General features: G+C 41.3%; 1 protein-coding gene across 1 annotated transcript in view; it reads right to left on the bottom strand.

Annotated features, from left to right (window-relative positions):
• DNAH10 (dynein axonemal heavy chain 10) overlaps nucleotides 1-24,551 on the bottom strand; it is a 148,341-nt gene that overhangs the window by 92,210 nt on the left and 31,580 nt on the right. The window contains exons 14-26 of the mRNA XM_082353905.1: nucleotides 23,480-23,656; nucleotides 22,540-22,665; nucleotides 21,471-21,643; nucleotides 20,722-20,873; nucleotides 14,450-14,614; nucleotides 13,615-13,822; nucleotides 11,314-11,470; nucleotides 7,765-8,241; nucleotides 7,508-7,666; nucleotides 4,962-5,078; nucleotides 4,776-4,878; nucleotides 3,780-3,958; nucleotides 768-979 (exon numbers count right to left, since the gene is read on the bottom strand). Of these exons, the coding sequence (XP_082210031.1) occupies nucleotides 768-979; nucleotides 3,780-3,958; nucleotides 4,776-4,878; nucleotides 4,962-5,078; nucleotides 7,508-7,666; nucleotides 7,765-8,241; nucleotides 11,314-11,470; nucleotides 13,615-13,822; nucleotides 14,450-14,614; nucleotides 20,722-20,873; nucleotides 21,471-21,643; nucleotides 22,540-22,665; nucleotides 23,480-23,656 (2,405 nt within the window). The remainder of the gene's footprint in view (nucleotides 1-767; nucleotides 980-3,779; nucleotides 3,959-4,775; nucleotides 4,879-4,961; nucleotides 5,079-7,507; nucleotides 7,667-7,764; nucleotides 8,242-11,313; nucleotides 11,471-13,614; nucleotides 13,823-14,449; nucleotides 14,615-20,721; nucleotides 20,874-21,470; nucleotides 21,644-22,539; nucleotides 22,666-23,479; nucleotides 23,657-24,551) is intronic.

Raw genomic sequence — 24,551 nt, 5'->3', positions numbered from 1 at the left:
AAATACACAGCTTTTCGTTTGTTGGTAACTGCTTCTGCACGGTCTCTAGACGGGTGATCCCAACCTCTCTTGGATCACTCAGCCTGTCTGAGACCCTGGTGCAAATTACGAGCACTCGTGTGTTGGATAAACATTCAGCAAGCACTAACTCTGTGCAGGCAGTGGGCTGGCTGCTGGGGGTTCACAGTGACTCAGAGGCAAGGCCCCTGCCCTGGGGAACACTACCAGCGACTTGGGGAGACAGTCAGTGACCGATAAAACAAATCTATAAATTAAGTAACCGCACACTGTTTCGAGCACTATGAAAAAAAACGCAGAGTGATAAAGTTAAGAAGGGGGAACAGGACAGACACAGTACCAAGCAGCACTGCTCTTGACCCAATCTGGCCTCCGTTGAAGGTTCACATTTGCCCACTTTTATGGTCCCATGTATATGGGATGAATGCAATAAAGCAGCTAAACAAGACCGGCAGAATGCCAGGTGCCCAGCATACAAGCAGTAATCGTAGAATCACTGATTTTTGTTGTGCACAGAGATGGTCAGAAAGGAGAATCTACCGTTTTTTCTCTCTCTAGTCCCAGGTCTAGTGCAAGAGTTGATATAGAAGAATCATTGTGGTTGATAATTTAATGGAAACTTTACATAGAAGCGGTATTATAGAAATATTACTTGCATATTTCTAGCCCTGTGTTGCTGTTGGAATCTTGTCCTTCGTCATCAGAGCTAAACAAAGACATATTTTAAAGTAAAAGCGCCTCCCACAAACCTGTCTCTTAAAGCCTCGTGCTTCAAGTCAAGAAGTAAAGGAATCGAGTCTTTGAATGCCTTCATTTTTGCTTCCAAATGGTAGGCCACTGATAAATTTCGGACCTGCCGGGGCAGCTTTCTGAGGGACCTGAGAAAACTTTCAATTCCTTCCTGGAGAAACTGAACATTTAGGTTGATCCAGAGCGTCTGAGACCATTCTTCCTTTGCAACCTAGAAATGGGCAAGAAATAGTCCCATCAACAAGACCCCTTTGGAAACTTGAAGGTGGCTTGACCGGGAGAGCGCATTCTTAACCCTTGGTCATGCTCACTTCTCTCCAAATATCATCACCCATCTCCCCACAACAACCTCAAATTCACAAAAGAAAGATTGATTCCAAGGCTCTAAAACACAAACAGAACATTCCAACTTTTTTAAGCCCTCACAAAAATAATGCTGTATCCGAGGATATGTAGGATCCAAAAACATGTTTTCCTTTCCTTCAGGGAAAAGGAATAAGCAGGATGTCAGAAACAGGTATTTTTGAATCAGGGAGTCACTTGGGTCTTAAATATGTACTTCATTCAGGCGCTGTCCTTTTTTTTTTTTTTCCAAATTGACTCTTTTTTTTTTTTTTTTAAGTTTCATTTATTTATTTATTTATTTTAATTTATGGCTGTGTTGGGTCTTCATTTCTGTGCGAGGGCCCTCTCCAGTTGTGGCAAGCAGGGGCCACTCTTCATCGCGGTGCGCGGGCCTCTCACTATCGCGGCCTCTCTTGTTGCGGAGCACAGGCTCCAGACGCGCAGGCTCAGTAATTGTGGCTTACGGGCCCAGTTGCTCCGCGGCATGTGGGATCTTCCCAGACCAGGGCTCGAACCCGTGTCCCCTGCATTGGCAGGCAGACTCTCAACCACTGTGCCACCAGGGAAGCCCACGCTGTCCTTTTCTGATAAGAGAAGCTAAGGTTACAAAATACCTACAATTTAGATAATCCTGCTTGGTTATCATAAAGAAAAGACTTTGTGTTCCAGCTCCCTGAGATTTAATGTAAACAGTACAATCTTGTGTAAAATTTACCATGTTGTAGAGTTGGCATTTGCAACCTGTGACATCCAGGCTTGACAGAGTTGCTTGAGTCATGAAATATATTTGACAGGAAATTATGTTAATTGATGAAATATGTGTATGAAAAATTTTTTTCTTTTTTTTTTGGCTGCATCGGGTCTTAGTTGCGGTGCGCAGGATCTTTGTTGAGGCATGCGGGATCTTTCATTGTGATGCGCGGGCACTTGGGCTCTTCGTTGCAGGGCGCGGGCTTCTCTCTAGTTGTGTGTGCGGGTTTTTTTCTCTCTCTAGTTGTGGCGCGTGGGCTCCAGAGTGCGTGGGCTCTGTAGTGGTGGCGCACAGGCTCTCTAGTTGAGGTGCGTGAGCTCAGCAGTTGTGGCGCACGGGCTTAGTTGCCCCGCGGCATGTGGGAACCTAGTTCCCCAACCAGGAATATGGCCCGCGTCCTCTGCATTGGAAGGCGGATTCTTTACTACTGGACCACCAGGGAAGTCCCGTGTATGATAATTTTTTAAAGTGTAAATGGCACTACATATGATGTATTTACATTTTTTCGTTTCTCTTCTTTTCTTGCCTTCTAGAAAGATATTAAAAGCTCCAACCGTTTTTTGGATTATTTTGAGATGACTCCCATGATTCATTACCTCCTTTTTGCAAAAATTTAATGAGAAACAAATTAGAAAGAAATCATAAAGGAATTAAAGTACTTCTCGGAGTTTCTACCCCTAAATATACAACCAGTCAGTCATTATAATAACGCCTTTCCTTCATCCACCCTCCATGCCTTTGCCTGACACTCTCTCCACCGAGCGCATCTGTTAAAACCACAACTATGGATAAGCCCACAACCCCGCGTTCATCAGGACCCAACACCTACACCCGGGCAACCAACCAGGATTGCTCAAAACTCAACCTTGCCCACGGCCTCAGTCGAAATCCAGGACTGTGTGGGCACCATCGGTCACCCCACATCTCCTTGGCCCTCTTGCTCCCCATTCTTCTAGAGGGTCATTTCACCCCCACTCCACCATCCTCAACCAGCCAGCATCCCCGCCCGCGGTCCCCTCTGCTGATGACCTTGCTGTGCACAACCCTGGGGCACCAGACGCGATCAGAACAGAACGTTCAACATGTCCCGCTAGAAGCGTCTCTGTGCGAAGGCTCTGTCCTCCCCATATGACGGTCGATGAGTCTGCCTCTTATTTGAGGCCACCTCTTGATCCCATCCCTGTCCCACCTACTCAAGGACACCAGACATGAAGACTACCTTCTCCCTCCTATTACCTGCGTCCCCTCCTTACTGGATCACTCCTATCAGTATACAAACTCACGTTGCAATTTCTCCCACCTTAAAAGAAATGTATCCCGACCCCACGTCCCCTCCACCCATCACTCCTCATCTCCCTGCTTCCCTCCGAAACAAGACTCACTGGAAAAGTCACCTACACTTGGCGTTTCTAATGCCTCTCTTCCCTTTCTCTCTGTTTTTCCTAAGCTTTATGGAGGGTTCACGGGTATACCGTAAGCTGCACATATGTCAAGTGTACAGCTGGGTAAGTTTTGACATGTGCGCATACCGTGAGACCATCACCTCAGTCGAGATAAGGAATGTATCCATCACCATCACCCTCGATGGTCTCCTCCTGCCTCTCTGTAATCACGTCCTCCCACCCTTCTCCTTCCACCCCACCCCTAGTCAACCACTGACCTGCTTTCTGCCAGGAACATGTACAGTGGCAACCAGGACATTCACAATGCTAGGCAGCCTCATCTCCATCGGGTTCCAGAACTCTCTCCACACCCCAAATGGAAACCCCATTAGCAGTCACTCCCCATGACCTCCTCCCAAGAGCCAAAGTGAGAGTTTCTATGAAATCTGCCCCAGGCTCTGTACGATTGCGGTCTCAAAGTCCGCTGAGTTGCATTCCCTCCAGCGAGACCCAGTCTGTGGGTGGACGCTTACCTTCAGTCCTTCATAGAGCTCGTAAATGGTCTTCAGCCCGCTCATTTCCTTCTGCACTTCCAGCAGCTCTGGGTACATCGTAACCGGAAGATCGAAAAGCTTCTCAGCGTTAGCCAACTCCTGACGGTTCTTTTCGTGTCTCATCAGCTCTTTTTCAAAAGTGGCTAAAAGGTCTACTCCTAGTAAATAAGCAGATAAATGAATGCACACAATTTTTTTAATTTAATTTTTATTTCATATTGGAGTAGAGTTGATTTACAATGTTGTGTTCGTTTCAGTGCACAGCAAAGTGATTCAGTTATACATATAGCTATTCTTTTTCAGATTCTTTTCCCATATAGGTTATTACAGAGTATTGAATAGAATTCCCTGTGCTATACAGTAGGTCCTTGATTATCTATTTCATTTATAGTAGTGTGTATAATCCCAAATTTCTAATTTATCCCTCCCCCCTCCAACTTTCCCCTTTGGTAACCATAAGTTTGTTTTTGAAGTCTGTGAGTCTGTTTCTGTTTTATAAATAAGTTCGTTTGGAATACATACAATTTTAAGGTATACAAAATTGAATAAGAAATCATGAAAAATATGCAAAACTATCATCTCATCCATAGAAGCCAACTAGGAAGACAAATTGAGAATGACCAGACTTTATCTTGCCATCATTCTGACTAAAACCAGAGGGCCAGTTACATGTGCAAGCTCCTCCAGCTAGAAAGTTCTGTCTCCTGAGTGTTCTCGCTCTAAGTGGTCTCAGCTTGGCCTGCAGATTAGAATCTCCACGGGAGCTTTTAAAAACCTTGAAGTCCAGACCACTCTCCAGACCAGTGGAATCAACTCTGTGGACCTGGTGCCCAGGCAGAAGTGGTTTTTAGAGATCCCCAGATGAACCCAGTGCACAGGCAAGGTTACACACCACTGCTCCATCCCATCTTCCCATAAAATTCTTAAGCAAAACACATTCAAATGCCTCAGTAAGACCAACATGAATACCCTTACCTCTATCAAGATCTTCACCAACAGAACCAGGGCCTTCATGATAAAAACGTCTTGCAAAGCCCTCTATCTGCTGTCTGTAGTTTAATATTTCACCTCGAGTGATCTGAGAAAAGCAGGGTTGCGTTAGTTTAGCCCACTGGATATTTTTCAACATCTTTACTCGGAAAGTAAAGCGTTTCAAGGTACCTCTGTGAACGTTCTCTTTATGCCTCCCAGAGTATGCTCCACATTCAATGCGTCATTAAACAGATTTGACCACATGCTCTCAATCTTGTCAACCAGTTCTTTCTCTGCATCGGAAGGCTAAAAAAAAAAAAAGAACAAACAATAAATGATCAGCAGTTTGGAAATGAAATTTCTGGTCAAAGCTTCTGCTTTCCAGGACTTCTGCTTCTGCGTAATGGCAGGCTAGGTCATTTGAACAAATGCTGGTTGAATTATACAAATTAGATATTTATAATAAAAATAAAATCAGGAGAAAATAATTTTTTAAAAGAGGTAGATAACATAGGCAGAAAGAGAGAGAAATAACCTAGAGAGATAAGCCCTTCATAAAGTAAAACTGAGTTTCAAATCAACCTCATCTCTGATTAAAATAAGGTTATCTTGACCTGTTAACACACCCAGCTGTGTTGTCATAAGCAAAAATAAATCTCCTATGATGAAACATAACATCATCTGGAGCCTCCAATTCTCCCTACAATTTTTCATATACGATGTCCAGAACTCAATCAGAAATAATAGGACGATAAGGATACAAATGACTTGAAGGAAACCAAGAGATACACAGACAGTATAAGCAGACACTAATGGAGTTCTAAGACATAGAATTCTAAATAATGTTACTTGATAAAGAAAACAAAAGACAGAACTGAAAATTTTGACTTTATTTTAATTATAAAAATATAAATTTTGCATACTGTGCATTTTTCTTTTTATCTTTGGAGGATGCTAGAGAGCTAATTTATTATTCTGAAAACATGTAAATACAGCGTAAATAATGTGCCCTTGTTATATAAACTGTATCTCAGGGTAAACAGATAGTTTTTAAGGAAAAGTTTCTCTTTTTTTCATTTTTATTATTTTTTTATTGACGTATAATTGACAATACTATGTTAATTCCAGGTGCACAACATAGGGATTCGTTATTTCTGTACACTACAAAATGATTGTTACTACTATGCATTTTCTGATGAGAGGATCTCTAGCTTTCAGCCAAGGCTAATGCTCAGTGAAGGTGATTAAAGCACTCAAGCCATGTAAATGCTGAAATACAAATTTTATGCAAATGCAGGCTTATAACAGCTCTTTGTTTCTCCCTTCTACTTTGTTTCTCCAGTGGATTCTTTTCTAGGTATTATGTGATGCAGAGCACGCAAAATTTTGCATACGATTTCAAGGAGATCCCAGACACCCTCAAACTCATCCACGGACTTTCTAAAGGTCTTTGAAACCACACTTAACAACCCTAAATAAAGACAATTGAATTCTTATCTTCTACCAGTTTCTTTTATCGTCTTACCCCTCTTCTTCCCCCTTATCATTTTTGCAACAGCCATTTATTTATAAAAGAAAATTAACATCAAAAAAAAAAAGAAAGAAAGAAAGAAAAGAAAGAGGGAAAACCAAAACAGTGTGCAGTTACAGACCAGTCTACAAAAAACTATTTGAGCCATGCAAAATCGAGAAATAATCTCTAAGTTGTCATTATTCTAAATAACCATGCTTTACATTTAAATTTTAGTACTTAAAGTCATAAACAATTGGCTTTATTGTATATTTGAGAAGTCTTTCTGAAAAGGGCCTTAGAATTCAACCCAACCATAAAAAGCTTAAGAAAAGAGTTCACTTAAAATAAAATAAAAACAACTATTAAAGAAATTTTGTGCACATCCTTTTGGGTGTATTGGGAAACAAATTAATATGCAAGTCATTTTTGGTGGGTCTATATACTACAAATTTTCTATGCAGTAAACCTGGTTTAGATATAAATTGTAAATTTATCCAACTAATTTATTGAAATAATTCCAATGAATTGGAACTGCTAGGACTAAGGCTATCCAAAACTTATAGTTTGAGTTCAAACTAGATTTCCCCTACTATTAATATATAGATGGGACCTCATCAATCTTGTCCCCCAGTGTTTATGTGGGTCTGTTTCCTAAAACTGTATAAATGTTAGATTTTTAATCTTTGGTAATATGATATTACAAAGAAATTGCTTTTCTTCTGTTATTGTTCAGCTCAGTCATCTTCATAGATGCTTAATCCTTACTAGTCACTTGTGTTATTTCATTTTCTTCCGTTTTTTTTTTTTTTTCCATTTCCCGTGGTATATCAATGTCTTTGTCACTGGTTTGTAAGAACTCATTTATGACTAAGGATGTTAACCATTTGTCATGCAATGCAAATGAAATACCATATTTTACTGCCATCAATTTAATATGGTATTTTGTATTTTGGTTGTGTGTTAAAATATAATCATGTTGTGTTTTTAAAAAATAAAATAAAATAGGAACTTCCCTGGCAGTCCAGTGGTGAGGACTACGTGCTTCCACTGCAGGGAGCACAGGTTCGATCCCTGGTCAGGGAACTAAGATCCCACATGTCACACAGCGCAGCCAAAAAAATTAAAATATAAATAAATAAATAAATAAAAACAAAAACACACAAAGGAAGGAAGGAAGAGAGGGAGGGAGGGAGGGAGGGAGAAAAGGAAAGAGTTCACTTACAAACAGACTGTACATCGCCATGGTGCGGTACCTCTCCTGGACATCCCGGTATCTTAGTTCCATCACTAAAGATTTACTTCTAATTTCTGCGATTGTTGCAAGGACAAACTTGAGATCTTCAAGGGTACTGGGGCTCTTCTTCAGGTTTTTGGTCAGGAACTATAAAGGAGAGTTCAAAGGGACACTAAATAAGCATGGGGAAAAAAATACAGCACCGAATGAAGCCCTGACGACCATGAAACCCGGGGCCCCACTACCTCTATCTCTTCGTGCAGATTATGGAGCTCCTCTCTGGCTGACTCATTGAGGAGCTTCCCAAGTGAAACCACCCAGGACTTGGCGTTTTCCTGCACGGTGTTCGCCAGGGGTCCGAGCTGAAGGCGGATGCAGTGCTCATCCTTGACCAAGGGGTGATGCATCACTTCAGAGGCGATCCTGGAATAGAACTGCAACTTCTCGTCATAGGCGACACAAGGGGGCTTCTTGGCAGCAAACTTCTCCATCACAATGGCTTTGTCCAGTTTCCAGAGCGGTCGGTACCGCTTCCATTTCTGCAGGTACTTCATAAGATTGATCAGAATCCTGTGGACGTTTTGGGGGATCATAACGGCCTGCTCAATTATCTGAGGGTTCTGAGAAATATCACTGTAAAAGCTGATTATAACAAGTTCTTCTTCCTCTCCCTTCTGAGGGGGGCATTCTATGCAGCTGCCATTCATCCAGCGAACAAAATTCTGGCAAAATAGGAATTGGGGGAAAAAAGACAGTCCTTTAGTATCTATTTTGCTTCCTATGGACATATCATGTTCAGTAATAAGTCTTGCTAGTAAGGGATATCACTTTATTATTGATAAGCTGTGCTAGGTTGCAAAAAATCACCACAATCCTTTGTTCCTCCCATCAAGAGATTCTGTCTGTTGACAAAATGGTCTATCGGGAGTACCTATTTTCCCGCTCTGGGCTAGCCTATGACTTGACCAACAGATAGGGGAAGTGGCATTATGCAAGGTCCAAGCCTGGGGCTCAAGTAGCCCAGCAGCTTCTACTCTCATGCTCTTGAAACCTTGCAGCCACCAGATGCACGAGCTTCAGCTAGCCTACGAGATGATGGAGACCCAGGAGAACCAGGGCCCCCCAGCCAACAGCCAGCCAATCATCAGACATGTGCTTGAGCACAGCCAAGTTCGGATGTATAAAACAACATTAGTTTCCAGTGTCCCAGAACAAATCTGTCATCGGACGTCTCCCTGCTGTATAGTCAAGAGCCCCTCTTCTTTCAAGCAAACCATGGGTGGTTATACATAACATCTCTGAACCATAGTCTGGCCACCTGTAGAATGGGAATAACAACAATTACTAATTCTACAGCTCACTGTAATACTAATACCCAAACTGATAGCTAACGTTTATTTAGAGCTAATTGCCAAGTACTGTGTTAAGTGCTTTACATGTTATGCCATTTAATTCTCCCAACCCACTCTAGAACATGGATTGTATTATCATTTCCACTTAATAGATGAGGTAATTTGATCCTAGTTTAAAACTTTTGCTCATTGTTTTCAGTCATGAAATATGAATCCTGAAGTTCAAATAGTGCAGTCAAGCCAACTTAAATCACCTCGCCATAAGTGTTTATTTGCAGAGATTTTTGTTAATGAAAGGCATTTCCAACACTTTCCAAGAGGATAGGTAAAAATTATTTTCATTTAAAACAAGCGTTGGTAAAAATATAATAAAAATAAATAAAAGAAAGCAGTTATGAAGATAAAATAACAGTCTTCACCACAAAGCCTCAAACCCATCTATGGTGGGGGTGGGAATAAATTGGCATGAAAAACTATGATTAATATCCATAATGTTTCACAAAGAGTCTTTCCTATTTATTTACCCCTTGGAAATTGTTTTGTTTTCCTGTTCAAAGACTTGGTAATGTAACACCTAAAAGTTAAGAGAATTTATATGACCAAGGTTTAATAAATGACCTATTTGCATAGATTATAAAACATGTGCAATTTATTCATTAATTTCCAAGTACAGTGAAATGAAATTCCCTATTTGTAATATCTACACTTAGTTTTATGCTAAAAAACATGCCTGAGGGCTTCCCTGGTGGTGCAGTGGTTAACAATCTGCCTGCCAATGCAGGGGACACGGGTTCGAGCCGTGGTCCAGGAATATCCCACATGCCGTGGAGCAACTAAGCCTGTGCGCCACAACTACTGAGCCTGCGCTCTATAGCCCACGAGCCACAACTACTGAGCCCACGTGCCACAACTACTGAAGCCCACGTGCCTAGAGGCCGTGCTCCGCAACAAGAGAAGCCACCGCAATGAGAAGCCCACACACCGCAATGAAGAGTAGCCCCCGCTCACCGCAACTAGAGGAAAGCCCACGCACAGCAACGAAGACCCAATGCAGCCAAAAATAAATAAATTAATTAATTAAAAAAAAATTTTTTTAAACGCCTGAGATATGTTTGACTTTCTGAACAAACCAAGTGAAAAGAAAGATATTAGTGTCTTGAGGGGGTGTGACATCTCTTATCCACAAAGATGGCCCTATTTTCCCAATGTTGGTAAGACGTAAACTTTGGGTTATTTGCCAACCGACACTCATTTGACAAGCACTGACTGAGTGCCAATTATGTGCTAGGAGCTGTGCGAGGTGCTGGGGGTTCCAGAGTGAACAGACACACAAAGTTCATGGTGTCGTGGAACCTGCATTCTAGTGGCATGAGCTAGTCAAAGCATGAACAAGCAAGTAAATAAATAAGAAAAGGTCAGATAGTGATACGGGCTAGGAAGAAGATGGAGTAGGGTGATGTAACAGAGAAGGACCCGAAGGAGCCAGCAAGTCAAGGTCTGGGGGGACAGAAGGTTCCAGGCAGAGGGAACAGGAGTGCCACCATTTCAAGGAGGAAGTGGTGTTACCTGCTGGAGGTGCATTAGGCTGGGGCACAGTGGGGTGTGTACAGGTAGCAGCTGATCAGAAAGGCAGGCAGGTGCTAGATTGCAGAGGGGCTCATAGACCAGAATGAGGAGTTTGGATTATGTTCTAAGTGCAACATGAAGTCATCGGGGGCTTTTATACAGGGATAACATGAAACGATTCATGTTTTTAAAGGATAATCCTGACCACCTGTGGAAACATTACTGCAATAGTCCAGGTGAGGGACGATGAACTTGGGATGGACTGGTAACGTGGAAAAGGAGAGAAGAGGGGAGATCAGAGGCGTGTTTGGGAGAGCGAGTCAACCAGACTTACCAATGGGCTGGATATGGGTGGATGGGAGAAAAGAGGGATCAAGGATGGCTCCCAGGGTTTCGACTCAACCACTTGGGTGGATGTTGGCGCCGCTGCCTGAAGTAGGGAAAACAGGGGCAGGACCAGGCTGCACGTTGGAAAGCCAAGAATTCCATCTTGGACTCACCAAGTCTAAGGTTCAAGGGGAGACAGCCGGTAGGCGACGAGAAACATGTGTTGTGTAGTAGAGAATTCTGGGTTGGAGATGGAAATGCAGCGGGCTTGCCTCCATAGGGTTGGTAATAACGGCCATGGGACCGGTTGTGAGAATGCACAAAGAAGACAAAGAGAGGTGAGAAGGGAGCCGGCATCGAGCCTTGGGACACCCCCAAACTTCAGAGATTTACAGAGGAGGAGCCAGGAAGAGACGAAAACGGTCTGGACAAAGGACACGGTGGAGCCTGTGTTCTTGACCTCCTGGGTCACCTGCTGTCCGCAGCTGGCAGGCCCAGCCCTCTGTGACAAGGGGTCAACCGGGAAGCTACACACAGTTCCGTCCCTACCTTGGTCATCTCCACACAATTTCGAACACAGTAGACGCACATTTTGTCAATCTCGCTTGCGCTGGGGTGCAGGATGATCTCGGGCGCCGTCAAAATGGTTTCCGTTTGGAACAAAGGGACGTTTCCAAGGATTAAAGAATTAAAAGACTGCAAATTCCTAGGAGGGGTTAATAAAACAGACTCAGTACTCAGCAGCGTGAAAGATATCTGACAGCGGGTGAAAATGGCTAGAGTCCCAGCCGCCACCTGTAAAAAGCCTGTGACAAGGAATAGCACATTCTACGGCTGTAATGGACAGTGTGGGGTGAGTTTCATTATATACCCTTTTTATGGCCCAAATTTTACAAATAGTTCATTTCTACTTTGGGGAAGTTAGAATACCTATTAGTTGGAAGATACTTAGTAATGGGAACTCCAAAAGCTGTTTGACTCTGGTTCAGGAAAAATGAACACTCATGTCCCCCCCCGCCACCTGGCCCACCAGACTCTGTCCTTTCCAGGATTAAATCAGGGACAACACAGGGATGGACACTTCATTAGCCTGCAAACCGGTCTCCCTCTTCCCCCCACCCCCACCCCAATTCAGTAATCCCTACAGCCAGAGAGAGTGTATAAAACATGTAACTCTTCTCTCTCTGAGGATAAATGCAAGCTCCTGCCAGGCTCTTCATGATCTGGCCCCTGCCTGCTCAGCTTCTTCTCCTACCCGCTCCCTTCACTCTCTTTATTCCTTCCTTCTGTTCCTCCCACGTGGCCTCCAGGTCTTTACACTGGCCTTTGTCTTCTCCCAGAAAGCTCCTCCCTTTCCAGCTTGCTCCTTATCTTCAGGGCTCAGCTAAAACGTGGCCTCTCCGTGGCCTTTCTTGACCAACCAATCACAACAGCCCTTCCAGTCTCTCCCCGGAACATTATTCTGCTTTATTTCTTTCACAGAGAATATTTATTTCCTTGAGTCTTGCATCTCTCTCCTATGAGGATGGAGAAGCTCCAGAAAAATAGGGGCTTTATCTGGTCCAGTCCAGGCTCTAATAAACCTTGGAATGAATGAATGAGTGAATAGATGGATTGATGGGTAAATGGATGAATGGATCAAGGGAAAACATAGTGTATTAGAAAGAGAAAACTCAGGAGGTAGCCCTATATGAGGGGCTGCTTTTTTTTTTTTGGCTGTGCCAGGCGGCTTGTGGGATCTTAGTTCCCCAGCCAGGAATCGAACCCCGGGCCCTTGGCAGTGAAAGCACGGAGTCCTAACCACTCGACCGCCCGGGAATTCCTAAGTGGCTGCTTTAAGAGTCAAAGTTAGAAGCAACATTAAAAAGCAAATGAAATATGTAGAAAACAGATTTATTTAAAGGATCAATGAAGTGAAGTTTGTCAAACTACATCCAGGGGACTTCCCTGGTGGTGCAACAGTTAAGAATCCACCTGCCAATGTAGGGGACACGGGTTCGAGCCCTGGTCAGGGAGGATCCCACATGCCGCAGAGCAACTAAGCCCGTGCGCCACAACTACTGAAGCCCGCGCGCCTAGAGCCCATGCTCTGCAACAAGAGAAGCCCCCGCAATGAGAAGCCCGCACACTGCAATGAAGAGTAGTCCCCACTCACCGCAACTAGAGAAAGCCCACGCGCAGCAACGAAGACCCAACACAGCCAAAAATAAAAAAATAAAATAAATAAATTTTTAAAAAGTTATTTGTTAATTTAATAGTTGTTTTATCATTCATTTCTATGATTACTCACAAGGATCAATTTCTAAATTTTTTGATAGTTGTAATTCATTTTTGTGAAAAATCTCATTGTGTCTCTTGTAGTGTAGTCACTTTTCTCATTATATTACAAAAGTATTTCCATAAGTTAATGCATAAAAGCACATTTGCTGTAAATTCTTTTCCAATTCTATCCTTTTATTTTGTGAAAAAACATTTAAAATTTTTGCATCCAACGTCTGTCCATCTCTTCTCTTATGATTTCTTCCTTTTCTTCCAGAATAGAAAATTCTCCCTATCAGAGGTCTGATATATATATCACATACAGTTCTCTTTTTTCAAATATGGTTTTAAATTTTATCTGTAACTTTCACATTTAATAAATATTGAGTGTCAACTGAAAAAAAAAAGAACATGAGCCAAAATAGGAAGTCAGCCTTCCATCTTATGAGTGCCCTTTGGCTAGAAAGCAGACTTACTGTCCAGCTGATTTTTGTTCTGTACCTTGTGGCTTCTCTTTAACTATTCATATGTGTAAGATATTTTAATCTATGCACACTGTCTTTAAAACATGCAATATGAACATTAACTTACTTCAGGATGAGCTTTGTCAAGACCTCGTAAATTCTATTTTCCCAGTATTCGTAGTAGGAGGCCAGCTTGGGGGCCTTGCCCGTGTTGGTCTGGATAACCAGCCCCTCAACTTTGGTCAGTAGAGGCCCAATGGCAAGATACCACCTGACCATGTGGTCCACATCTTTGGCCCTTTCTTGTTCAATGTGCTCAAAGAATTCCTTCATGCCTGCAGTAGAAGACAACTGTTACAGCTCTTCACAAACATGGGAAGGGACATTACTCAAGAAGCAACCCAAACGTTAGCTGTATATCTTGCAAATACGAAAGCAGCCTCCAATCTTGACCAAAAGCAGAAAATAAATCAACACCACCCGAAGCAAGACACATCCAAAGCAAAAAATACATGACAACATGGGAATGAACGCCACTTGTGCATGCTTTGCCTTTGGGCAATCTTGCTTGTCTTGAATTGCTTGTTAACTAATCCTGAATTCCTTGTTGACTAGTCCAAGACAGCTTAAAATACCCCGTTTGAACAAGTAAATGTGAGCCCATAAAACACAGTTCACTGTACTGTTACAAAGTTATTGACAAAAGTACTATTGATTTTCATAGACTTAGGAATTTGTAAAACTATGTAAGCAATACATAAAACACGGCAAAAAGTAAGAATTACCCATGATCTTTTCAAGTAAATGCCTGAGATCATGAGGCATGGTTTTATTCCATTTGTGGAATAAACTGTGTGTGTGTGTGTGTGTGTGTGTGTGTCTGTGTGTGTGTGTGTGCACAATCATGCCCAAGAGGCTTTTCCATTCCTTCCATAATCAAAGAAACAAGAAGTCAGATCTACCTGGGAGTTCTTCCTCACTTTTAGGTGCTGGATACTTAAAGAGATTTATGGATTCTATTAAAGTAAGTCTGGAAGAAATGTCATCTGCATTCTTATGAATCTGGTGGACGAGGGACTCAAATTTCCCAATGGCCTGTTTGCACCGAGTTATGTAGTCAGCAATACCTTCGGAGAAAAAGAGAAAGAACAAAAGAAAGATAGTTGGCTTTCAACTCTTCCTTTCCATACCCCTCCCGCCAACATCCCTTCACAGGAAGGATCCTGCTCCTTCCATGCCCTTGGGTCTTTGAGGTGACAAAGATCCACATGGTCCCTGGGGACCAGAACCAGGAGCCGGTGCTCAGGGTCAACCAAACGATACATTTCTCCTGTTTGCTTTTTAGCATCATCGTATCTGAAGCACGGTGGGGAGAAAGAGGAGGCACAACCCTCTTGCCTTCTCATTGCCATGGCAACACAAACCCTCCACTACATGCAACCCTGCCTACAGTTAGGCAACCCTCTGGCCTGTTGCTTAGAAAAGTAAACAGCAAGAATGTGAATAGTAAACCTGAGTTAAGCACTTATGATCAGTTGGGCGATGGCCTAAGCATGAGATGTTGATTACATGATCGAATCCTTACAACAGCCCTATGAATCAGGTACTAAGATTATGCCCATTTTAGAGATGAGGAAACGGAGCCTCCGAGAAGTTGAGTCACATGGGTAGAAGCTGGACTTTTAATCCAGAGGTTTCACGCTGGAACCCACAGTCCAAACACACATGTTCTCTGTACAAAGGAGAAGGGAGGAAGGGGAGAAAAGGAAATGACAACGAAAAAAGGGGAGAAGATTTGGAGCAAGGGAAGGGAAAGAGGAAGAAGGAAAAATAATAACATAAATGCCTTGTTTATTCTTAAAAGTAAAGGAAGAAGAAGTATGTACTTTTCCTTATTACTCCTGCTAAATACAACTAAGAACCCTGCACATTAGCCATAAAACAAATGTAAGACTCTGAAATGGGGAGAGATAGCCAACCAGTGGGGAGCCCAGGATCTGAGGAATGATGTGGTGATGAGGGCCCTGGGATCTTTTTCCTGGGATCTATATCCCAGACCTGGAGCTGAAGGAGCCGGCGACCCATAAGTGCCCATGGGTACAGACACACATGCACCAAAAAAAAGCCTCAAGAAAATCCTGTTTTCTCTGACCAAGGGACCAGGAAAGGGACACCCTAGCAAGACAAAATTTTAGACAATAACTGCTCTGCTCCAGCCAAACACCACAGATAAAAATGTGACCCTGCCCTCACCCATGCCAGAAGGGCCAGGTGGAGGGGGCCTAGACTTCCACCCTCAGAATGTTGCAGTGAGGTGCCCCAAACCCCTGTCCCCTTATGCCTGCCGTGGTGGCATCAGAGGAGGCCGTGGAGGTAGATGGGACTTTCACCTCCACAGTCCAGCAACGAGCACTGCCCCCTGCCACCCCAGAGTGTCAGTAGAGACTGCAGGGGGGCTGGGACCCCCACCCCTCCCAGCAGTTATGTGGAGCTTCCCCTCGACTGTCAGTGAAGGCTGACTAGGGAACCTGGATTTCTACTTCCACCTGACAGTAACAAAGGGGAAACCAAGGTATTCTCAGAAGGGAAACTAGGCGATTACGTCACCAGCAGACCTATGCTAAAAGGATGGCCACAGGAAGTTTTGTAAATAGAAAGGACCCAGTAAGAGAAAGACCCTGGGAACATCAGGGAGGAAGAACGAGCACAGTAGGTAAAAATATAGGAAAATACAATAGTTTTTTCCTTCTTTTCTTGAGCTTCCTAACTTAGATTTGACGGTTGCAGCAAAAATTGTAACACTGTCTGTTGTGGTCCAAAATGTATATAGAAGAAATATTTAAGATAACTATATCATAAGTGGGAGAGGGTAAGGGGAGTTAAGGTTTCTATACTTTATTCAAACTGGAAAAATTCTATAGATTTCTATACTTCACTCAAACCAGTAAACTGTAATGTTATGTATATGTAACCTAGAGCAACCACTAAAAAAATGCTATAAGAACGCTATAGATAAATCAAAATGGAATTATAGAAAATGTTCCAGTGGCCCATGGAAAGGCAAGTAAAAGAAAAACAGAGAAACAAAAAGAACAAGCAGAAAACAAAAAAATTGACAGACTTGAGCCCTAACAAATCAATAATTACATGAAATGTAAATGGTCTAAATGCACCAAGACAGAGTAGGCTAAAAACATGACCCAACTATATGCTGTCTACAAGAAACTCATTTCAAATACAATTCTATCAGCAAGTTGAAAGTAAAGGATGGAAAAACATATACTGTGCAAACATTAATCAAAGGAAAACCAGAATGGATATATTAATATTAGGTAAAGTAGACTTTAGAACAAAGAAAATTATCAGAGAGAGTTGAATATTATTTAATGATTAAAGGGTTTAATTCAGAAGAAGACATAGCAATCCTAAACTTGCATGCATCAAAACAACAGAATTGTAAAATACGTGAAGTAAAAAATGATAGACCTGATAAAAGAAATAGGTAAATCCATGATTATAATTGGACATGTCAACATTCCTCTCTCAGTAACTGACAGAACAACTAGACAGAAAATCAACAAGGATATAGAAAAACTCAACGACATCATGAACCAACAACGTTAATCAACATTTATAGAACATTCTACTCAGCAAAGTAGAATACATATTCTTTTCAAGTGGCCACAGAACATAAAACAAGATAGACTATATCCTGAGCTGTAAAACAAACCTCAACAAATTTAAAAGAATTGAAATTATACTGAGTATGTTCTCCAACCACAGTGGACTCAAATTACAAAACAATGACAGAAAGATAACAGGGGAAATCTCCAAACACTTCGAAACTAAACAACACACTTTTAAATAATCCATGAGTCATGGAGGAAGTCTCAAGGGAAATTTTTCAAATACACTTAATTGAATAAAAATTAAAATACAACTATCAGAATCTGTGCGACACAGCTAAAGCAGTGCTGACAAGGAAATTAATAGCACCAAACGCATACATTAGAAAAGAGGAAAGATTTCAAATCAATGATCTAAGTTCCCACGTCAAGAACCTTGAAAAAGAAGAGTAAAATAAATCCAAAGCAAGCAGAAGGAAATAATAAAGATAAGCAGAAATCAGTAAAATTAAACACAGAAAAACAACAGATAAAATCAATGAAACAAAGAGCTTCAGTAAAACTGACTAATCTCTAGCAGGACTGAAAAGAAAAAAAGAGAAGACACAAATTAACCATATCCAGAATTAAATAGGAGGGACCACTAAAGATGTACAGTCTTTAAAAAGATAATAAGGGAACAATAAGAACAAATCTGCACAATAAATCTGACAACTTAGATGAAATGCATCACTTCTTTGAAAAGCACAAGCTGCACAACTCACCCAATAGGAAATAATCACTTGAATAGTCCTATAACTATTAAGGAAACTGAATCTGTAATTTTAAAACAAACAAAAAAAGAAGAACAAAGAAATCACTACTACACAAAAACCTGCACATGAACATTTTTAGCAGCTTTATTCATAATTGCCAAAATGTGGAAGCAACCAAGATGTCCTTCAACAGGTGAACAGATAAACTACAGTACATCCACACAATGGAATATTATTTGGTAATAAAAAGAAATGCACAATTATATGGAGGAACCTTAAATTTTATTGCTAAGTGAAAGAAGCCAATCTGAAAAGGCTGCACACTGTATGATTCTAATTATATGACATTCTGGAAAAGGCAAAACTATAGAGACAATAAAAAGATCAGTGGTTACCAGTCTACCCAATCTCAAGACTTACTATGTAGCCACAATAATTAAGGATTCAAGGTTCTGTGATATTGGCAGAGGGACAGACACATAGATCAATGGAACAGAATAGAGAATCCAGAAATAGACCCATACAAATATGCTCAACTAGTTTTTGACAAAGGTGTAAAAGTGATTTAATGGAAAAAGTTAGCCTTTCCAAGAAACAATGCTACAACAATTGGAAAAACAAATGAACCGCAACTTAAGTCTCTCACTTTGTACAAAAAAAAAAAAGAAAAAAATCAAGATTGATCACAGTCTTAACTGTAAAACATAAAATTATAAAATATTTAGAAAAATTAGAAAAATTTTGGGATCTAGGGCTAGGCAAAGAGTCCCTAGACTTGACACCAAAATCATGATCCATAAAAGGAAAAATTGATAAATTGGACTTCATCAAAATAGCTCTGCAAAAGATGCTATTAGGAGAATGAAAAGACAAGCTACAGAGTGGGAGAAAGTATTTCCAAACCACATATCCAATAAAGGACTAGTATCTACAATATATAAAGAACTCTCAAAGCTCAACAATAAAAAAGCAAGTGATATAATTAGAAAATGGGCAAAAGAACAAAAAAAGACATTACACCAAAGAGGATATATAAAGGCAAACAAACACATAAGAAGAGGATATATAAAGGCAAACAAACACATCATTAGCCATTACAGAAAAATGCAAAGCAAAACCACAACGAGCTATCATTACACAGCTATCAGATGGCTAAATTTTTAAAAATGGTGACAATACCAAAGGCTGGCCAAGATCTAGAGATCGTGAAATGTATATTGCTGGTGAGAATGTAAAATGGTATAGCCACTCTGGACAACACTATGACATTAAAAAAAAAAAAAAGACTAAACAAACAACTAATGAATATAACAAAAAAGAAGCAGACTCACAGATATAGAGAACAACCTAGTAGTTACCAGAGGGATAGGGAAATGGGGAGGGGCAATATAGGTAGGGGATTAAGAGGTACCAACTATTATGTATAAAATAAGCTACAAGGATATATTCTACAACACAGGGAATACAGCCAATATTTTATAATAACTATAAATGGAGTATAACATTTAAAAATTGTGAATCACTATACTGTATACTATACTGTATATATAACTTATATAACATTGTACATCAACTATTCTTCAGTTTTTTTAATAAAAAAAAAAAGACTAAACACACAAGTACCATACAACCCTGGGCATTTATCCCAGAGAAATGAAGACTCATGTTCACATAAAACCCTGTACACAAGTGATTCTATAGCACAAATGTATATTCATAATAGTCAAACGTGGAAACAACCTATATATTCTCTAGGATATCTAGGTGAATGAAACATTGATACCACAGTTTTTTATTCACTGATAAAAAGGAACAAACTGTTGAAACAGGCAAGAACTTGGAAAAATCTCCAGAGAATTGTGCTGGGTGAGAAAAGCCAACACCAAAAGGGTCATATAATATTTTATGTAACACTCTTAAAATGACAAAATTATAGAAACAGAAAACAGATTAGTGGCTGCCAGGGGTTCAGTAGAGGATGGGGGTAGGAGGGAAGTGGGTGTGACTTTAAAAGGGCGACATGAGGAATCACTGTGGTGTGGAAATGTTCTGTGTCTTGACTATATCGATGTAAAGATCTGGGCTGTGGTTTGCACTACAGTTTTGCAGAAGTTGCCACTGGGGGAAAACCAAGCAAAGGGTACCCAGGATCTGTCTGTATTAATTCTTGCAACTGCGTGTGACTCTGTAATTATCTGGAAATTAAAATTTCAGTTTTAGGGCTTCCCTGGTGGCGCAGTGGTTAAGAATCCACCTGCCAATGCAAGGGACACGGGTTCGAGCCCTGGTCCAGGAAGATCCCACATGCCACGGAGCAACTAAGCCCGTGCGCCACAACTGCTGAGCCTGCGCCCTAGAGCCGGCGAACCACAACTACTGAGCCCACGTGCCACAACTACTGAAGCCCGGGCGCCTAGAGCCCGTGCTCCGCAACAAGAGAAGCCACCGCAACGAGAAGCCTGCACACCGCAGCAAAGAGTAGCCCCTGCTCGCCACAACTAGAGAATGCCTGCGTGCAGCAACGAAGACCCAATGCAGCCAAAAATAAATAAATTTATTTTAAAAAAAAATTTCAGTTTTAGGGGAAAAAAGTATAAGTCACTTTATTTTTGGAGGAGAAAGCTTTGGGTCAGTCGAATGTCAAAACGGCACCCCGTCCACCTCACCTTCACCCCCAACTAAAGCCTTGAGATGGATTCCATGTTCCACAAAGTGTACTTTACTGATGCTGAAAATGTATTTGTTAACCACATCTACATACATAGAAAAATTATAATTCAACTAAGACAATCTAAAAGAATGATTTTTTACATCCCAAAGTCTAAAAGGCAATAGATAGATGAATTATATTACCTAGTGAGTTCCAGTTTAACCTCTTATATCCAGACTTAAACACTCTTACTAATTCCTGGGAATGGTCGTCAAGGAGGAGAGCCTCTGCCTCATTTAACGTTCCAATGAGCATGTGATAATGATCCAACATACGTTGTATCCCATCCGTGTACCTGCACATTACAGGAAAGTCACTGACGTGAGAAAAATACAATGGAGCTCATAAAAAGATTAATAACCTTACAGATAGGATACAAAAGACCATTAACCAGACTAAAAATTTTAAAGAATGCCACTCTTCCCACTAACTTTCTTTTTTGGAAAATATTGGTTACTTTTTATTTAAAAATGTTACTTACAGGGAACTCTACTCAATACTCTGTAATGACCTACATGGGAAAAGAATCTAAAGAAGAGTGGATATATGTATATGTGGAACTGATTCACTTTGCTGTACACCTGAAACTAACACAACATTGTAAATCAACTATACCCCAGTAAATATTAATTTAAAAAATGAAAAAGTGAAAATGTTATTAGGTTAACATGAAATAGATTTATCGTTGTTATTTTTAGATGAATGAATAAACACATATTTTAAACATTTCTTAGTTTTTATTTCTAATGTGGCAAATATTGGCAGTTATAAAATCCACAAAAATGAAAGCTTTGGCATGGGTAGGGGGCGTGTTTTCAATAATTTTGAAGAGTGCAAAGGGGTCCCAAGACAAAAAATGTTTACTGTTGATTTAAGAGAAGAATCATTTTACCTAAGAAATTTGTCTTCCTGGAGGGCAACATTCCTTGCTAATTCGGGGACAGGGAACCCCAGCTGTTCCAAGTACTTTGCTTCGTTAATAATCTCCCTGAGAGCAGGTGAAAAGTTGATTGCAAAACCAGCCCCCCTGTCAGAGTTCGGGGCGTCATCACCAGCAGCAGAAGTCTGTGGGAGAGACTGTGTTTTTATAAAACATCGTCGGAAGGGCGGTCCAAGAAGGAATTAGATCAACGCAACCCAAGTTAAACGTGAATTTGAAAAAGATCAATGGAGGGTCCTTGCTGCCCTGACAGACTGGGGAGCTGGCCGGAACTAGCTAGAATTCATATTTTGTTTGGTGAACAGAGTTTTTAAAGAATTCGATTTAGTCGCCCACGTTCGAAAATTGGGCAACTGAATGTAAAAATCCAGAAATCTGGTTTCCCTTGAAAAATTGGAAAAGCTGATGATAAATGGCAAAGAACAGACAGAAGCTGGGTAGCAGCTGCCCCTTTTGAATAGGACACGAGCTGTCCAGTTCCTGACAGGCCCTACCTGGCCTCTTCACTCCTTTTAGTACCGAAGACCGAAAACCGCCAGGCCCAGGTCTTCCCTTGAACCTCCTAGCTAGTGTTTATTTACTGAGCAATTGCTACGTGCCGGACCCTGTGCTAAAGATGCGGATGAATCAAGGGAAGTGACATTTTTCTGTAGGTTAAAAATGATCAACGGTCAGCTGTTTCATATACGGTTCAGCTAATACTTTGCATGTTTCTGATCGTCTAATCCAACTCATTTTACAAACTGGGTCACTGGAGCTCAGAGTTAAGCCACTTGCCCAAGGAGTCAGGAGGGCTGCCTAACCCCAGCGTGTTCCCTGACGGTGACATTTTGCTTCCTCCATCTATTCCCTTTCTGCCTCTCTTCTTCTCCCGGGTCAACCTCTGCCCTTCTGTGCCTTTGATTTTGGAAATACCTCTCAACTTCATGAGAGTCAACACATCACATCTCAAGGAAATAGTAGCCACCATCACCTTACTTGGCCGCCCCGGAATCTAGGACGTGGATCTGGAAAGACACACCTTAGTGAGCAGACTCTTCTTCATGAGAGTTGGCAGGACCTGTTCTGTCGTCTCTTTCCACTGCTCATACTTTTTATCTTCGTAGTCTTTCATTGTCCTACCCACTTCCAGATATTTTTGCTTTACCTACCAAAGAAGTCAGGCAATGGTCATTTTGTCCTTGAAAATAACATTTTTTTCCTCTCTTTTTTTAAAAAAAAATTATCAGTTAACACATTTTGCAAAAGGAAGCAGGCAGATTTGCACAAACGTTGGAGGGTTTGTCTGCCATGGTAGGGCTTGAAATCTAGGCTGATTAACTGGGCTCACAAACCTCAGCCTGTGGGTTTGGTGCAGCCCAGAAGCTAAGAATGAAGGAACTCAAAAAGAACAACAGTGCTTCCTGACACGTGACAACCATGCGAAATTCAAATTTCAGCGTCCACAGTGATGTCTTATTGGAACACAGTCTCACCTGTTCATTTATGTGGTATCGATGGTCACTTTCTTGCTACAAAGGCAGAGTTGAGTAGTTGCAGCAGGGGCCATCCGACCCTCAAATGCCTAGAATACTTACTCTCTGGACCGTTAAAGAAAAGGTTTCCCACCCCCTGTGATATAACAGACAAAAATGCATGGGTGGGGGAGGGACAGTATTATCAGAAAGTTGCTGGTCACCCTCTGGAGAGGCTGAAGATCAAGGTCAGGGGGAAGTCATGTGACTGCCACCTGGAAGATGTCATAGGTAGGTCTGGAGATGTGGTCCCCAGGGACCGCAGAAAAGACCTTCTAAATTGCAGACATGGATTTGAAATTGAGCTGCTTCTCACGCAGGCAACTCTACATAGCCCACCCCATGCCGGCAGCTGCCTGGACTGAAGGATCAGCGCCCAGGGAGGCTGCCCATCTAGAATTGAACCGTGAAATACAAAAGGTGACATTCCCAGCAGAAGCAACATACTTCTCTTCCTCCATCACTGTCCAAGATCCCCTCTACTTCTTGAAATCTGAGGATGGTGTGCTTAATCCGGAAGAACAGGGACCGTTCCCAGTAGATTGCACCTGCTACGGGAGGGTGATTCTTATACAGCGGTGGGTTGTCAAGGTTCTGAACAAAGATTTTGTTAACGATGTCAATCTGCAAAGCAATCAAACGTATTCCGTAAGTGATAAGCATCAGTCTGTGAGCCAAGAAAAGATTTAACTTGAGATTTGTATCTTTAAAGAAATGAAGATGGAACGTCAAGAACTAGTCTAAGGTACAGAATAGGGCTTTTACTACTTATTATTTACTACGTTTTCCTATACTCTGTAGGAATTTTTTTGTTTGGTTTAAAACATGCAATGATCCAAACTTCCTTATACTTACAGACTGTGTACGATCATTTGACCAACCTATTGGAAATTCTGAAATCTGTTCTAGACATGATTGGTGGCCAGGCCTGCATTGCGTGTGTGTGTGTGTGTGTGTGTGTGTGTGTGTGTGTGTGTGTGTGTGTGTGTGTGTATGTGCACGTGCCACTGAGGTTTTATAATTATTTATCATGTAATATTTTTTAAATTGTGGTACGATATGCATGACATAAAATTTACCATCCTAACCATTTCTCAGCGTACATTTCAGTGGAATTAACTACATTCATGCTGTGGTACATCCATCTCCACAACTTCTTTCATCTTGTAAAACTGAAACTCTGGGTACACATTAAACACAGTAACTCCCCACTTCTCCCTCCCTCAGCCCCTACAACAACAAAGTAGAACAACCTGTCTACTTTCTGTCTCTATGACTTTGCTCTAGGTACCTCATATAAGTAGAATCAAAGAGTATTTGTCTTTTTATGACTGGTTTATTTCAATTAACACAAAGCCCTCAAGGTTCATCCATGTTGTAGCATATGGCAGAATTTCCTTCCTTTTTAAAGCTGGATAATATTCCATTGTATGGATAGACCACATTTTGTTTATCCATTCATCTATCAATGGACCCTTGGGTGATTTCCAGCTTTTTGCCACTGTGAATAGTGCTGCTA

Source organism: Balaenoptera borealis, assembly GCF_965194805.1.
Source record: "Balaenoptera borealis genome assembly, chromosome: 14".
Lineage (NCBI taxonomy): Eukaryota > Metazoa > Chordata > Mammalia > Artiodactyla > Balaenopteridae > Balaenoptera > Balaenoptera borealis.
The sequence above is the reverse complement of the archived record's forward strand: the minus strand, read 5'-3'. Positions and strand labels throughout refer to the sequence as shown.